Raw genomic sequence first — 18,582 nt, forward strand, 5'->3', positions numbered from 1 at the left:
ATTAAAAAGAAAATATCAGGTGACAAGTATGACCTTTTGGAAATAAAAGAAGAAACTATAAATAATCCACTGGAGGTATTTGGCTAGGAATAAGACACATCATACATCACACTTGATGTGTTAAGAGTTTCTGCATCTCCACATTATGATCAGTAAAACCAAAGCTACCTTCCTGAGCCACAGCTCACACTGTCAGAGCTAACAGGGCAATGATCACCCTCCCATCAAGACTGTCCGGGCCGGGCACAGTGGCTCATGCCTGGAATCCCAGCACTTCAGGAGGCCGAGACAGGTGGATTCACCTGAGGTTAGGAGTTTGAGACCATCCTGGCCAACATGGTGAAACCCTGTCTCTACTAAAAAATACAAAAAATTAACCGGGCATGGTGGCTGATGCCTGTAATCCCAGCTACTCAGGAGGCTGAGGTAGGAGAATCGCTTGAACCTGGGAGGCAGAGGCTGCAGTGAGCCGAGATCGTGACATTGCACAACAGCCTGAGCAACAAGAGTGAAACTCCAGCTCAAAAAATAAAAAGAAGACTGCCCAGTAACCTGGAAACTGTGGAGTCTTTTGCAATGACTAACAAGCTGAAAGAAAAGCAAGCATTTAATGAAATCTAACCTGATCCCTTCCCTGAATTCAGACTGCTGGCCTTGGACAGAAGAGGAAAGGGCTGTTTAGGCAGTGAGATGGGGCTGACAGGTGGTGTGAAGATTTCAAAGGAGCTGGTCTCCTCAAAAAACAAAAAATAAAAAAATTTTTAAAGCCACTTTGTAAGAAGGCTTTCTTTTTTGGTCACCAGTTTGCCCCGTAAAGGTCTAAAGCTGAAGAAAGCCTTAGTGAATTGCTTTTAATGCTAAACTGTGAATTTTTAAAATAGGTTTAATTGGAATAATAATAAATCAGCATTTTCTACATGTTTTAAAGTATTCGGTGCATTATTTTTGCCTGGGTAACCCAGCTCCCTTGTCAACCTGGTCAACCCTGGCAGCCACTCACAGTTGGAGTAGAGGACCTGGCCTATGACATCTGGCCACAGACAGGAGCAGACAACACCCACTAAGGATGCTATGGCGGGTGGGGTGTAAAGAGAAAGGAGACACGCCAATGCTGGGAGAGGGGAGCCAGTCCTGACTATAGGACAAAGCCTTTCTGTCCCACTTCTCTGCCATCAGTGTGCACAGGACCCTGTCTGTGTGGTAAGAATCTGCAAGCCTGAAGCTTCCTCTCTGGCCAGGAATCTTAGCTCTGAGTCTCAGTATCTGTATAAAGGCACACTCTTTAGTGAGAAAAGAAACTGCTATATACTTCACTCTGCAGCTAAAAAACATAGCCTTTAGTCAGACCATTACATCTTCCCCAGAATCTACAGGACTTACTGTCCATATGCACCTGGGGCCCAGAGACCATGTGTACACGGTATGGTGGAGCAATAAGCTGGGCAGCTTTTTAAGATACAGGTTCACAGGCCTCACCCACAGAAGTGGATTCTCTAGGTGGGGTGGGCGTGGTGGGCATGGTGGGGGTGGTGGGAGCCAGGAATCTGCCTTTAAAAGCCAGGCCCTCAGGAACGGCCGCATATAACTCAGCACCCAGCAGTTCGCTCAGCCCCCAGCAGTTGCTCAAAGAAGTCCTACTGGATAAGTCACCATGTCAACAGAAATTTAATCTGGAATTTTAAAAACCGAGGTGATTTAAAAAATAATAAATCTGTTTGTTCGCCCAGGGAAATTATCTTCCCACTCATCTCCTCTTTACATGGTGCCCACCCTGTCCAAAGGAAAGCTGTGAGAATCCCACTTGCGGATCTAAGAGACCAACACGCCTGTGGTCATGGAGGCCAACAGCTAGATCAGAGCACCCCGACTGCTGGCCTGTGTCCCTTCACCCAGTGTATCCGCCACAGAGCAACGAACGCCAAGTCCAAGCCGTGACACCCGGTCCCTCTCCTGCCAGGACTCCCTTGACGTCTCCGTGTCAAACTCCCACTCCCTTTAACTGCAAAGACAAAACGTATTTCTACTTTTCCTTTTTTTTTTTTTTTGAGATGGAGTCTCTCTCTTGCCCAGGCTGGAGTGCAGTGGCGCGATCTCGGCTCACTGCAATCTCCACCTTCTTGGTTCAAGCAATTCTCCTGCCTCAGCCTCTCAAGTAGCTGCGATTACAGACTTGCACTACGCTCAGCTAATTTTTGTATTTTCAGTATAGGCGGGGTTTCACCGTGTTGGCCAGGCTGGTCTCAAACTCCTGACCTCAGGGAATCTGCCTACCTCGGCCTCCCAAAGTGCTGGGATTATAGGCATGAGCCACTGCGCCCGGCCCCTCTCTATTGTCTTGCATCACTGGTCACACTGAGGACATGGGATGGTATAAGGAACAACAAATTACATATATATGTGTGTGTACATATATATAATATATAATGTGCACTCAAATATATATTATAGGCACTCAACATATAAGATATAATTATATATAGTATGTATTATATATTATATATATCCAGTTTTTTCTCTTATATCAACAAGGAAGAAAATTTAGTGAGGAGTTAAGTCAGACAGGAAATTGTTTTGATGGGGAAATGAATTCAGTTTCAGACATGTCCTACCTCCAACTCGAACTGTTCAAAATCAAACTTAACTTCTTTCTGCTCTCATTTTGTTCCATTCATGGCACCACCGCCCACCTAGTTACTCAAGCTAGAAAGCATAGTGTCACTGCAAATCTTTCTTGTCGTTGTGTCTCACATCTGGCCAGTGACCACAGTGGACCCCACCCTCCGCTCAAGTCCTGTCTGTGAGTAACCTGTGTCCCACGCCCACTGGCTGCACGCCCTCGGGCTCTCACTCTTTCCCAGTCGTCCAACATCATACCCTTCTTATCAGTGTCCCTGCCCCTAACCTCTCATCTCATCCGTTCAATCCCTCCCCATCCTTCCCAATGCGGCTGAAGTTAAATCTAACCATTTCCATATTCTTGCTAAACAAAACTTTGTTAACAAATAGTAATAAAAGAGCTAATTTTGAGTGTTTCATATGCATCAGGAACTGCACTCAAGGGCTTTTTATTACCTAATTTAGTCCTTCTTATAACTCTGAGTTATATTTTGTTATTAGCTCCATTTTACAGGTGAAGCAACAGAGAAGGAAAAAGTTTACCCAACTCTTAGATCCAGAATTCACACTCAGGTCTGAGACTGCTGGTACTAACTAGCCCATGCCTGCCACTGAGGCCTCCTCCCCTGGGAACAGTACACTCTGGCCACACCCTTCTCTGAGGGTAACCTCGTTTTCCTGATCTTAACCATTTTCATCTTGTTTCCTCAGACAGGACCTACCAGAGTCACGCTTGTCCACCAAGACCCATTCAAATGATCTTTTCCCCATGGTACCAATTCCAATCACTTCCAGTGCAAAGTAACTATCTCTGCCAGTACTGTTCATTCATTTATTGCACCCCTTATTTTAGGTTGTATTCTTGTGCACGTATTAGGTAAATATCTGTTGAGCGTCTACCAAACTACAGGTCACCCAGTGTGCCCAGGTAAGGGGCCGAGAGCAATGAACAGGCGGGGTCTGTCTCATTCACTTTGAATAAGCTCCATTTAATAAAAACATTTAGTAAACCAGTGCTCTATGTTCTGATGAAGGACGAAGCTTAGAGTTATTTGAAACTCTGAAGCTACTTGAAATATTCTTTGGTAATCAATGTGGTTCAAAAGGAGATGAAATGCAAATTGTTTGGCTTCTACCATATTCCTCAGCAATCTATCTTCACTGTGTCCTAGAATTCTAACAAGTACCTCAGGCGTAGACCCAGACTTAAGCAAAGACAAATGTAATTCTCACCTTTTTCTATGGCATATACAACACGCTCTTTGTAAAGTGCCAGGCAGTCATTTTCCAAGAGACTCCCCTCCTCGTAATCTGTATGAGTCAGAGGCCATCCCAAACAAGTGAGCCTAAAACCGGCCCAGAGATCAGACAAGCCACCCACAGCGCATCTGCTGATCTGGGAGCAGAACAGGGACGGCACTGCCTATGGGCTTCGCATCTGCAGCTTCAGCCGCCTCTCTGAAGCTGGGGGCAGATGCTAATCAGTTTATCAGACAGTATGCTCTAGCCCTGGAGTTGGGGAGCATGTCACAAGCCACCACTATGTCCCTATGTGCATCCTAAAAGGGGGAAAATATCTGTCATCTCATACGAAAAGAATTAGTGGAAGCCCGCTTGGAAAATAATCAGAACTCCTTGGGAAGAAAATATTAGATACACACAAAGAAAATAAGGCATTTGGGGTTTAGAGACTTGATGAAAGACTTCTACAATATTTGCCCTTATTTTATACTTCTATTCTCCTAATTGTAGAAGTGTTATTTAAAGCTATAAGGTGAAGGGTTTTCTCAACCTAACACCAAAAACAGTGAGAGACAAAACTAATTTTCAACTCTAAAGGGAATCGTCAAAGAGTGGCAAAGGAGGAAGACCAAATGGCAAAGTAATCCACTCTGTCAAAATCACGGCTAGCAAGTTTGTACCTTGAGACCCAGTCCATGTGTGCCGCATAATTCACACAGATGGCCAGGTAGAAAAGTGTACTCTTGCTTCAAGGACTTGTGGAATTTCAGCCCCCTGAAAATGTTCTGAAAAGGTTAGCTGAGAGTACGCTATATAAAAATTACTACTCTTTTCTACGTGAAGACTCTGTCACAAGAATGTCAAAGGTGTTAGCCTTCAGCCTTGAAGAAGAGCCCGTCCACACTTAAGACAGCTCTTATCTTACCTGTTTTGGACAAGAAGCTTCAGTATCCCATTCTTTCTCCTCAGCAAACCGGAACTGTGAGAAGGAGTCCCCTAGGAATAGGGAAAAAAAATTATGCAAAAGCCAAAGGAAACTCTCAGTTCTCTGAATTTCCCTGCTAGAGCAAAAGTGCCATTTATGAAGTGCTCAAACTCAAAGGGAGAGACAAGGATAAAACTGGAACATACCTCCAACTCCATTTCCAAAATCACAAAACACACAGATGTCAACGTTAACATTTGGTAAGATTAATATTTAGTGTATTTCATCTTACCAAATGGCAAAAGGACCAAGAAAAAAAAGATAAAATCACTAATCTTAGTCACTGGTAAATAAATTTGATCCCTCAAAAGTTACGGCACAGGCTGGGCGCAGTGGCTCACACCTGTAATCCCAGCACTTTGGCAGGTGGATCACTGGAGGTCAGGAGTTCAAGACCAGCCTGACCAACATGGTGAAACCTTGTCTCTACCAGAAATACAAAAATTAGGCTGGGCACGGTGGCTCATCCCTGTAATCTCAGCACTGTAGGAGGCCGAGGCGGGTGGATCATGAGGTCAGGAGTTCGAGACCAGCCTGGCCAACATGGTAAAACCCCGTCTCTACTAAAAATACAAAAAATAGCCAGGAATGGTGGCACGTGCCTGTAATCCCAAGCTACTCTGGAGGCTGAGGCAGGAGAACTGTTTGAACCCAGGAGGCTGAGGAGCCAAGATTATGCCACTGCACTCCAGCCTGGGCATCAGAGCAAGACTCCGCCTCGGGGGAGAGAAAAAAAACAAAATTAGTCAGGGGTGGTAGCGGGCACCTGTGGTCCCAACTACTTGGGATGCTGAGGCAGAAGAATTGCTTGAACCTGGGAGGCGAAGGCTGCAGTGAGCCAGGATTGCACCACTGCACTCCAGCCTGGGTGACAGAGCAAGACTCTGTCTCAAAATAAATAAATAAATAAATAAAACAAAATGGAAGAAAATATCTCATTCATAATAGCAATAACATACAAAAAATTCCTAGGAATGAATCAGGAATAAACATTTATTAAAAGAAACTTTTAAAAATAAAACTTAAAAAGGAAGACAAAAAACTCAACAGTATCAAGATATCAATTTCACCTAATGAGGTCTACAAATTCAATATTCAATCCCAAAAAGGTTTCATTTGTCGAAATTACTCAAATTCATTTTTTAAAATACATGAAACTAAGACATGCTTTTTAAAAAAGGGTAAAGAAGTTGTCTTATTGATCATAAAAATGTATTCAAAAGTCTCAATAAATAAAATGGATAGTCACTGGTGAAAAAAATAAGCACAGAAGAGTGTCTAGAAACAGATCCAGGTATATGGATACTTAGATGTCGTAAGAGTGGCAGATGAGATCTGTGGAGAAATCTCTTTCACGGTGTTAAAGCAACTGACCAGCCATGTGAGAACTAGGCTAATTCCCAATATCTCATTTCTCAGATGTAAAACATTTTGTATGAATCAGGTATTTAAATGTTTAGAAAAAAAGGAAATTATAACACTATTACAAGAAAGCAGGGATGAATTTCTTATTATCTAGAAACGGGAGGGCAAATTTTGGCTGCTGAAAAAATTTTAATACATAAAAATAAAATTTTTTGAATTACAGGAATTATAAACAAACTCGAAAGATGACAGGCTGAGAAGTAATATTTGTAGCACATATTATTGGCAAAGAATATGTGGAAGTTCTTTGTATATTAGATCTTTGTATATTAGATACAAAACTTTCACAAATCAATTAGAATAAAGCAACCCAGTAGGAAAATAGGAAAAGGGGAGAATATATGAAATATGATTGCTAATATATATGAAGTAAATGACTGATGTATGAATTTAAAATCTAGATTTTTTAAAAACTGACCAAATTGCTGAATGCTTTATTGAGTGCTGTTTTTGACATTCTTGAACTTCTAGATTAGAAATGATCACATGATTTCACAGATTAATATGTAATTGGTACAAGATTCAGTAATGCAAATAAGGCATGCTATGTATACTTATTTTTAATATCTGAATATTCACTTAAAAATATAGGTAAAATTCCAACAATGACTATCTTATTCCACCAGTCTTCTTGCTGAGAACGAGGAACCAGGCACCCCTACCCAAAAAGACCCAAAAAGTCTTATCTGAAGATATCAGAGCTACCAAGGCACTGAGGACTTGGACAAAATCCCTGGAAAGAAGAGAAGCATACAAGGAGGTTAGACTAACATTTAGGGCTGCTTATCCCCCTAATGCAGAGGCTAAAAAACAACCCAGGAGGTCGTAACGCTGAAGAAAGCTCTGCCAGTCTTACAGCACTAGGTAGACAAAAACTGGAGTTCAGGGCCAGTGGATGAGGAAGTCTTGGAAAACCAAGGTTTTCAGGCAGGACCTGCTGATAACTGCATCCTGTAAGTAGGAGTAAAGTAAGCATTGACCAGCCCTCACCAAGTCTGAGGTCCAGCTGTGAGTCAGCTCAATCTCTGATTCTGCCTACAAGCAAAAGTAAATCATTTTTGGAGGAAAATAACACTATCAGTATCCTCCAATGATCTCTACAATTTTTAATTTACAATGTCCAAAATCCATTAAAAACGATCAGGCATACCAAAAGATGAGACCAAAATAGTAGAAAACAAAGAGAAAAGAAAAAAGAAACAAGAGTTAACGGAAAAAGATCCACAGAGATTAAGATACTGGGGACATGAGACATGGATTTTGTAATTTTGCCATGTCAAAATTTCAAGAACAGGAAAAACTATAACGTCATAAACAATGACATCCATGAAGTCATCTTTGATGCACACAAAATAAAATACACATAAAGAATACAAAGAAGAAAATGTTGGAGAAAAATGAGTTACCTAAATATAACACATTTTGTTTTCAGGAATAAAACTTCAAAATATAACACAATTTAAAGAAGCCTTTAAAAAATCCTTACAGATAAAGCATATAGAGGTTTATTTTATTTTAGTAGAGATGGGGCCTCACTCTGTCACCCTGGCTGGAGTGCAGTGGCATGATCAGAGCTCACTGCAGCCTCAAACTCCTAGACTCAAGTGATTTCCGCCATCTCAGCCTCCCAAGTTTCTGGGACTACAGGTGCACACCACCATGCCCAGCAAAATTATTATTTTTTGTAGAGATGGGGTATTGCTATATTTCCCAGGCTGGTCTCAAACTCCTGGCCTCAAACCATCCTACCACCTCAACCTCCCAAAGGGCTAGGATTACCGGTATGAGACACTGCATGTGGCCTAGAGGCTAATTTTATTATTATGTTTTAGATAAGGTCTCACTCTGTCACCCAGACTGGAGTGCAGTGGCACAATCACAGCTCATTGCAGCCAGGACCTGTGAGGCTCAACTGATCTTCCTGGCTAATTTTAAGGAATCAACTTGGTAAAATGACTACTACAGAATACCAACCACTCTGATCCTCGCACTGAAGATGAAAGTGGACAAACCTGTTGAAACTATGAATCCTAGAACTAAAAGTCTTTCTGGAAAACATATTACCAAAATTCTTCTGTGTTACGTTGTCACATACACACAAAGTGTGGTGATTTACCAAATGTGCTACTTTTATATCTTCTATACCAGACATTTGGACATGCACGGACAATTAGAAACCTACTTTAAGTAAGACAGCATGGGGTATTCACAGCACATTCCATTCTGCTCCAGCTTTATCTGTCTGCCCGAAGAGTCCCTGGTCTCCCACATGCTGAAGACATGGTGAATCGGACTAAGAAGTGTAGAAGAAAACCAGAAAGGAACAGTGACAGCCAACTGTAGTTGACAAGGGAACAAACATGGAGAAGGGTGTCTTAGGGCTCATGAGATTCAACAGCTGTGTGTCCTGAATTAATTGGAGCATCGTGAAAGGAATTGCACTAGAAAGAACTAGGAAGCTCAAAGCTTAAAGCACTGTCTTCCCTCTTCTTCAGTTAAAGACTAATTGTATGACTTACAGAAGATTGGAGAACTGCCTTGTTGTGTACTTATACGACATCCTCGAACAAGATGGAAGAGCAGCTGGTGCCTATTACACAGCCTGCTTAAAAAACAATAAAAATCCCATAATATTCTACTACTTTGTAGATAAGAATACCAAAATATTAGGCCCACAAATTTAATGACTGCTTATGATGAAGGCATTTACTGGAATCTGTTTAAAAGAGGGAAAGGAGGTAGCAAAACTGATGTACATGAAGAGTTCACATTTTCCTTACGTGATAAAAAGCCTCATCTCATCCTATTCCAGCAACAATGCTGAAGCTGGCATGCTTGCAATCAAAGCTGAGACACAGGAGATATCGAGACAATTCTGTTGTATTTTGAAAGTCAATTACATTCCTCTATTGCCACATTTCTAGAGCCAAAATTAATAAGAGATTTTAAATCAAATAATCGTGTGAAGAAGCAAAAATGTTAAAAAAAAAAAAAAAAAAAAAAAAAAAAACAGAAATAAGGCTGGATGTACAGTCGCTTAAGCCTGTAATCTCAGCACTTTGGGAGGCTGAGGTGGGAGGATTAATTGAGGCCAGGAATTCAAGATAAGCCTGGGCAACAAAATGAGAACACATCTCTATTTAAAAAAAAAAAAAAAAAAAAATTACCCAGGCATGGTGGCCCGCGCCTATAGCCTCAGCTACTCTGGAGGCTGAGGTGGGAGATCGCTTGAGCCCAGGAGTTTGGGGCAGCAGTGGAGCTGAGATCATGCCACTGCACTCCAGCCTGAGTGACAGAACAAGATCCAAGATCCTGTCTCAAACGAAAAAAAAAAGAAGAAAATTAGAAATAAATTTAAGAGATAGCAATCTTACATATGCTTCTGCAAACATTCAAAAAGAATGCTTCAAGCAGTATACAATGCTTCAGTTTCTAGGATTGCTTCATGAAACTCATGACCATCAAACAAATCTCCAAGGGTAGGGGTTGATAAGGAGAGAAAGTCTTTACCTAGTCAGTTACTATTTGAGAAGACAAGCGTAGTTGCTGAGGAACAACATTATCATCATCAGTACTCTATTCTGGCAGAGCCAGCCAAACAACATCTTGTTCCTCTAGACACCTCAGTTAAAAGCTAGCAACTTTAGTATTGCAAAGGTGTAGTGTACTGTATGGTGACTATAGGAAGAATCAAATAGCTGACAGTAGTCAGAAATCAGTATGCCCATTTGTCTAAATCTGGCTACTAAAATTTTAACATATTCTTTAATTTCCGTTTTTTTCTTGTATCCCAGTAGTCCATTTTACAACAATGATATTTAGCTTTAACTTTAGCCAAATATTGATCATTTGGCCAAAATGTGTTTTGGTGAACCACAATATTCAATCAGTGGCACTCCATTTGGTAGGTCTGTATGTATGGACACAGAAAGATACCCATTATCTCAACTGCTACATGAGAAAAGCAAGGCTTCAGTATAGTATGAATGACACATATATATGTGTATATATATACTTATATATCTTTATATATATCTATCACAAAAAATACTAATTTATGCATAGAGATTAGTCCAAATAATTAATACCTATTTTTAAAATGACTGTCTCTCAGGTTGTGGGATTGAAGGAGACTTCCTTTCGGCACAACACATTTTCCAGTCGAATCATCCTTTGTAAACAACAAGGAGTTTTCCTTTGGGAACTAAACAAAATGGAAGAAAATCTAGAGAAAAGCTGAATTTTCTTGAGGGTAGGGACCTTCTCAGAATGTATGTGAGACAAAATATTCAAAGACTTCAAAAGTTGGAACTGCAGACATCATTCACTCTAACCCTCACTTTACAGAGCTGTGAAGAACCTTAGCTCTAGGAAGGTTCAGTGTTCTAACCAAGACCACACCGCCATTTAATGGCTAGACACCAAGACTCCTGGTTCACAGCATTTGTTATTTTATTTTTTAACTTTGCTTCTCCAAGAGACAACCTGGCATCGATTTTTCTCAAACTCCTGGGCTCAAGGGATCCTCCCACCTCAGCCTCCCCTCCCAAGTAGCTAGAAATACAGGTACATGCCACCAAGGCCAGACAGCATTTATAATAATAAATTATCAAGTAATAAAGCTCTTCTTTCCACTGTTTCTGCTAGGCCTCTTAGCTGTCTTGAGTTCCCCGAACAAAAGCAACACTCAGTAAATATTTTATGATACTTGACATACTAATATTTTATTTGTTGACATGTTTGAAGATATGGAAGTCCAAACTAAGAAATAAAGAATTCCTCTTTTTAGGAAATCACCTCAGGAACTTCCTAAAATTATGCCTAGAGTACTTTTAAAAATAGTCTGTCTTACAGAACTCTAAGTATTCTAATAATGATAGTATTCGTGAAATAAAGGTGACATACCAATTCTATCACTGTGTTTATAATATCCAGGATTTTCACTCTGCCTAACTTCCCAAGCTGGTCTGACACATGTTTTATGGTCAGTGGCAAAGTGGACACTAAACTTGCTAGAATTCTTCAGTACTAATATGCATTCGAAAAGCTTACCATCTAGTCATAGATAATACGACTGCCAATTTTAAGCTTATCCTTTCAGCAGCATCAACAAAAAAAAAAAGCTTTCAGTCAAGCAAAAGTACTTAACATAAAGCTGTCCAGTGAGAATTCAGGGAACAATCTTTACTCAGGCAAAGACTACATACAGAGATTCTGGTATGTTGTATCTTTGTTCTCATTGATTTCAAAGAACATCTTTGTTTCTGCCTTCATTTCATTATGTAACCAGTAGTCAAATAAAAGAGGACACAAACAAATGGAAGAACATACCATGCTCATGGATAGGAAGAATCAATATCATGAAAATGGCCATACTGTCCAAGGTAATTTATAGATTCAATGCCAAACCCATCAAGCTACCAATGAGTTTCTTCACAGAATTGGAAAAAACTGCTTTAAAGTTCATATGGAACCAAAAAAGAGCCCACATTGCCAAGACAATCCTAAGTCAAAAGAACAAAGCTGGAAGCATCACGCTACCTGACTTCAAACTATATTACAAGGCTACAGTAACCAAAACAGCATGGTACTGGTATCAAAACAGAGATATAGACCAATGAAACAGAACAGAGTCCTCAGAAATAATACCACACATCTATAGCCATCTGATCTTTGAAAAACCTGAGAAAAACAAGAAATGGGGAAAGGAGTCCCTATTTAATAAATGGTGCTGGGAAAACTGGCTAGCCATAAGTAGAAAGCTGAAACTGGATCCTTTCCTTACTCCTTATACGAAAATTAATTCAAGATGGATTAGAGACTTAAATGTTACACCTAATACCATAAAATCCCTAGAAGAAAACCTAGGTAATACCATTCAGGACATACGCATGGGCAAGGACTTCATGTCTAAAACAGCACCAGCACTTTGGGAGGCCGAGACGGGCGGATCACGAGGTCAGGAGATCGAGACTATCCTGGCTAACACGGTGAAACCCCGTCTCTATTAAGAAATACAAAAAACTAGCCGGGCGAGGTGGCGGGCGCCTGTAGTCCCAGCTACTCGGGAGGCTGAGGCCGGAGAATGGCGTGAACCCGGGAGGCGGAGCTTGCAGTGAGCTGAGATCCGGCCACTGCACTCCAGCCTGGGCGACAGAGCGAGACTCCATCTCAAAAAAAAAAAATAAAATAAATAAATAAATAAATAAAACAGCAAAAGCAACAGCAACAAAAGCCAAAATGGACAAATGGGATCTAATTAAACTAAAGAGCTTCTCCACAGCAAAAGAAACTACCATCAGAGTGAACAGGCAACCTACAGAATGGGAGAAAATTTTTGCAATCTACTCATCTGACAAAGGGCTAATATCCAGAACCTACAAAGAACTCAAACAAATTTACAAGAAAAAAAACAACCCCATCAAAAAGTGGGCAAAGGATATGAACAGACATTTCTCAAAAGAAGACATGTATACAGCCAACAGACACATGAAAAAAGCTCATCATCACTGGCCATCAGAGAAATGCAAATCAAAACCACAATGAGATACCATCTCACACCAGTTAGAATGGCAATTATTAAAAAGTCAGGAAACAACAGATGCTGGAGAGGATGTGGAGAAATAGGAACGCTTTTACACTGTTGGTGGGATTGTAAACTAGTTCAACCATTATGGAAAACAGTATGGCGATTCCTCAAGGATCTAGAACTAGATGTACCATATGACCCAGCCATCCCATTACTGGGTATATACCCAAAGGATTATAAATCATGCTGCTATAAAGACACATGCACACGTATGTCCATTGCGGCACTATTCACAATAGCAAAGACTTGGAATCAACCCAAATGTCCATCAGTGACAGACTGGATTAAGAAAATGTGGCACATATACACCATGGACTACTATGCAGCCATAAAAAAGGATGAGTTCATGTCCTTTGTAGGGACATGGATGCAGCTGGAAACCATCATTCTCAGCAAACTATCACAAGAACAGAAAACCAAAAACAGCATGTTCTCACTCATAGGTGGGAACTGAACATTGAGATCACTTGGACTCGGGAAGGGGAACATCACACACTGGGGCCTATCATGGGGGGCAGGGGGGGGGGAGGGATTGCGTTGGGAGTTATACCTGATGTCAATGACGAGTTGATGGGTGCTGACGAGTTGATGGGTGCAGCACACCAACATGGCACAAGTATACATATGTAACAAACCTGCACATTATGCACATGTACCCTAGAACTTAAAGTATAATAATTTTTTAAAATTATATTTAAAAAAATCTCTCCTCCTGCTCAACAGTGACTTATAATTAGCTTTCTCACCAAGTGTAGGGCCCAAAAAGCCCCTGAGCATCGAACATCCACACTGAGCACTACATAACAGGATGTGCCTATCTTCCCAACGCCATTAAAAAGCTGCTTCCCCATCTGCATGGATTATGTTGAAGGAAATGCCAAATACACTAAGGTACCTTCAAGGGATTCTAGGCTTTATGAGAAAAGGATGATGACATTCTGGAATTTAGAATACAGCTGTTTTCCCCAAAACAGTTGGTGACTATTCTGTTAAGCCTGTAAAAATTCTCAGATCAATCTTCAGAATAAGGCCAGCATCAAACCCTGACACAGAACTCCAAGGTGAGAGTAGATGACTTGACAAGGCTGAATAAATAAGAATACAAAGATCAATCTTTGGATGGACAATGAAGTCGTAAGATCTTAGAACTGATCTGTAGTATAGTGTGTCAGGATAAGGTCTGGCTGCATGTAACAAAGACCTGTACCTGTATATCATGGCCCAAACAAGATAAAAGATTCTCTCTCTGTTGATATGGTTTGGCCCTGTCCCCACCCAAATCTCACCTTGAATTGTAGTTGCCATAATCCCCATGTGTCATGAGAGGGACCCAGTGGGAGATAATTGAATCATGGGGGCAGTCTCCCCCATACTATTCTCGTGACAGTAAGTTCTGACAAGATTTGGTGGTTTGTTTGTTTGTTTTGAGACAGAGTCTTGCTCTGTCGCCCAGACTGGAGTGTAGTGGCAAGATCTCAGTTCACTGCAACCTCCGCCTCCTAGGTTCAAGCGAGTCTCCTGCTTCAGCCTCCTGAATAGCTGGGACTACAGGCGTGTGCCACCACACTCAGCTAATTTTTTTGTATTGTTAGTAGAGATAGAGTTTCACCGTGTTGGCCAGGATGGTCTCAATCTCCTGACCTCGTGATCCGCCCACCTCAGCCTCGAAAAGGAGATTTGATGGTTTTATAAGGGGCTTCCCCCTTCACTCAGCTCTCATTATTCTCTCTCTTGCCACCTTATGAAGAAGAACATGTCTACTTCCCCTTCCGCCATGACTGTAAGTTTCCTGAGGCCTCCGCAGCTCTGCAGAACTGTGAGTCAATTAAACCTCTTTCCTTTATAAATGACCCAGTCTTGGGTATGTCCTTACAGCAGTGTGAGAATGGACTAATACATTTGTCAACTAAATGAAGTACAGAGTCCAGCAGTCAAAGGCTGGTATAGTGGCCCAGGCTCCTCCCGTTGCTCTGCCATGCCTGTGGAGGCCCTTCTTGCCACAGTCCAATATGAGAACCAGAGCTCCTGCTATCCCATCAAAATTCCAGACAGAAAGACAGAAAAATAATTAAAGAAAAAGGGGCAGAAGTCTACCTATTAAGATTTTCTAGAAACTACAACAGAATATTTCCACTCATTTCTCTTTTGGACAGAGCTGTATCATAAGTATAAGAAATATATCATAGTTTTATCAAACCACAAAGTATGTAAGATCATTTTTTTCGGGTGGCCATGGGACCAGATAAAAATCAGAGGCTCTATTACCACAGAGAAAAAGGGAGAATGAATATAGGGTTAGGAAGCAAATGCTCTCTGTGACAAGTTATGGGACCATCCTACTTGAGAAATAGCTGGTTAATAAGGGTCTGCTTCTAGGGGAGGCACTGTGCTCACTAAAGCATGAGTTGTCTCCCATCATTCTGAAAGCTACTTGTAACATTCAAACTTCTCAAATTGGAATTTTAGACAATGTGCCTTTCAACATTTTTTTCAATTCTAACATAGGGTACTTATGGAGTAAAATTCTAGTTTCCAGCAGAATGTAACAGCTTTTACCAAGATAAATATTGTTTACTACCTTTCTAGGGGAAAATGGGAAAGACTTCGGAAGTAATGATTCTTCTATTTATTAATTTTCATTTTTCACACATTTTAACACAACTATTTGCCAAGCACTATTGTGTGTTAATAACATAAATACAGAAGACACACTCCTGTTTTCCTTATTCTCAGACTCTGAGTTGAACAAGACAAGAGAAAACTGCATGAAACAGAAAAAATGAAATTTTTAAAGGAAATCTGAATTCTTTCCTCAATGACTTAGAGGGGGTCACATTCTCTCCCTTTATTATTTTATACACACAATGATATGTTCGTGGTGCTAATTTACTTAGAAAAGATATGGTCCACCAAGAAGCTTATATGCGTCTCACTAATAACTTGTCTGACACCTAAAATGTTGACTGTTAGTTAACTTGGCTGGTGAAAACCACCATACAAATAATCAAAGCTTCCAGGTCCAGTGCCTGAAGTTGAAAGCCCACCAACTCCATCAGCAATCGTGCAACCACACCTAGTTCACCCCCAGGGAGAACAGATGAGAAAGAAGAACTAGATCAATAACTTTCCTACATACTACTAATAAACAAGCAGATAATTTTAAGGAGAAAAAAGTAACCCCTCCGTGCCAGCAACAAAACCTTAAGAATGGGTGAGACCTATATGAAGAAAAACACAAAACTACACAGAAAGATCCTTGATTATTCATTTAACAAAAATCTGTTAAGAGCCAGATACTGTATTAAGTGCTGAAAATATAAAATTAAATAGATTAATGCCATACCCTAATGAGTTAAGGATCACATAAATAAGCAGTTACAGAACATACAAAGACAGACACAAAGTCTTATGGGAGCATTGTGTGTGTGTGGCAGGGGGAAGGGGAGCATAGTGAATCCAGGTTGGGGCAGAGTCAGTGAGGCTTCCTAGAAGAGGTGAATACCTGATCCGAAGGAAAACAAAGAGCTGACCAGGCAAAAAGCCAGAAGGAGACTGTAACTAAAGAAAGAGCCAAAATCAGAAAGGAGAAAACGCAGGTACTGTGGGATCTGCAAGCAATTTGCTGTTACTAGAGCATAAAATTTGCGTAAGGGAGTAATCAAAGGTAAGGACAAAGGTATAAATGGAAAAGTGGAACACGCCTGGATGAAACTTTACAACTGTAAAGATGTCAATATTAATATTTAGTCAATACATTGTTTTGAGAGTGACTTAATTTGTTGTTCCAATCAATTAATGTTAATGTTTTATATTCAATATATTTAATATTTATATTTATATTCAATGTGATTATTAATTTTAAATTGCCTATGGAAAATACTTTTGGAATTTTTTTTTTTTTTTTTTTTTTTTTTGAGATGGAGTCTCGCTCTGTCACCAGACTGGAGTGCAGTGGCGCGATCTCAGCTCACTATAACCTCCAACTCCCTGGTTCAAGCGATTCTCCTGCTTCAGCCTCCCAAGTAGCTAGGACTACAGGCGCATGCCACCACACCCAGCTAATTTTTGTATTTTTAGTAGAGATGGGGTTTCACCATGCTGGCCAGGATGGTCTCAATTTCTTGACCTCGTGATCCACCTGCCTCAGCCTCCCAAAGTGCTGGGATTACAGGTGTGAGCCACCACACCCAGCCTGGGATTCTTTTTTGCTCTTTTGATATAACTCAGGTGAGATGTACTTCTTACAGATATTTTAAAAATATTAATTTTTATACAGTTGAAAATATACCTTTCAGAAAATTATCATTTAATATTTTGAAAATCTTCCAAATTTCTAAATACAAACATGAAAAATCTATTAACAAAATCATAAAAATGGGCATCTTTTTTGACTGCTGTACTACAAAGACTTTAAATGATATACAAATTAAATTTAAAAACTCTAAAACCACATTATTCAAATAATGCTAGTATTCTCATCTATGTCAGTGTAACAAAACATTTTCCCACCAATGCCAAGATCATTTAAGTATCTAGCAGATTTCTTGCTTTTATTGCTCTCCCCATTGTTGGCTTGTGAGTCTGTTTTGTTTTTGTGCACACTATGAGCTTAGCTGAAAACTCTAAAATAATATTAGACTAATTAGGACGTTCATAATGTCCCTTGAATACACCTGTCTCACACTGCAATGTAAATTTTAAATTTCTGTTTCTCTACCTCTTCCCTCTCCTATTCAACCCAATGGACATGAAATATGTGTCTGCATACAAAAAAAAATAACGCATCCAACTGGCCTTCTCATCTCATTAGGTTTTATTTTTAGTTTTGAAAAACACTATTCTACTGAGCTGTGATTTCAATGGGCAAATGACATACAGAGTAATTAGAATTTTTAAATTTTTTGTTTAGCCTTCCTGTTAAAAATGAGAGCAAATATGTGCAAACTGTGATTTTTATTCTTTTTCAGGTCATGTCCTTTGAGACTAACAGCAGCTGTGGTTTCTTATCACAGCATACATATTATAGAAAATCAGGCATACAATTAGAGGAAAGACTCAAAGTTCAGTCCTGAAAATGATGTGCAAACAAATGTGCTGCCCACCAATGGGGTCAAGGTACGGCAAGGCAGATCGATACAAACACTACATTCTACCAATTCCAAACTTCACATAAAACCAAGCAGCCAGCAGGTGTCAAGGCAAGTTCCCTCTCCAGTGTGCCAAAATGATCTTGCTCTGGGGATGTTTGTGCATCACTGATCGTGTCTAGGTTTTTGTTCACTGATGCAAAACGTTTTTTGGTTTTCTGGTTTTTTTACTTCCTCAAGGGGTGATACACATTATATGTTCAGTAGTTTGAGGTGTACAGTGATCTCATCTTTGTTGGGGCTCCATGCCGCCTTGCTCCACACGAAGCCAACCTGATTTCTGTATGTACACACCTTCAGTAAAGCACTGAAACTGTCAGGGCCCAGTGTTTATTACCACTCCCGTGACTGGTGCGGTGCCTGGCACACAGTAGGCAGTTAGTAAATGTGCATTTAGTAAGGAGGGAAATAAGAATAATGTGTAAATATATGCATGCAAGAATGAGCAAACGAACAAGAATACAAGTCTAAAAAAATCAACAAATGAACTTAAGTAGTGTACGTGCCATAAAAGGGATAAGGCAACAGAGAAATAAGGAGGAAAAATCATGTTAGTCCCACAAAGCTTGCCAAAAATA

The 18,582-nt window shown here is 40.2% G+C and overlaps 1 protein-coding gene across 1 annotated transcript in view; it reads right to left on the reverse strand.

Annotated features, from left to right (window-relative positions):
• AVEN (apoptosis and caspase activation inhibitor) overlaps window positions 1–18,582 on the reverse strand; it is a 182,914-nt gene that overhangs the window by 4,473 nt on the left and 159,859 nt on the right. The window contains exon 3 of the mRNA XM_008017153.3: window positions 4,784–4,854. Within this exon, the coding sequence (XP_008015344.3) occupies window positions 4,784–4,854 (71 nt within the window). The remainder of the gene's footprint in view (window positions 1–4,783; window positions 4,855–18,582) is intronic.

This window comes from Chlorocebus sabaeus, chromosome 26, assembly GCF_047675955.1.
Source record: "Chlorocebus sabaeus isolate Y175 chromosome 26, mChlSab1.0.hap1, whole genome shotgun sequence".
Taxonomy (NCBI): Eukaryota; Metazoa; Chordata; class Mammalia; order Primates; family Cercopithecidae; genus Chlorocebus; species Chlorocebus sabaeus.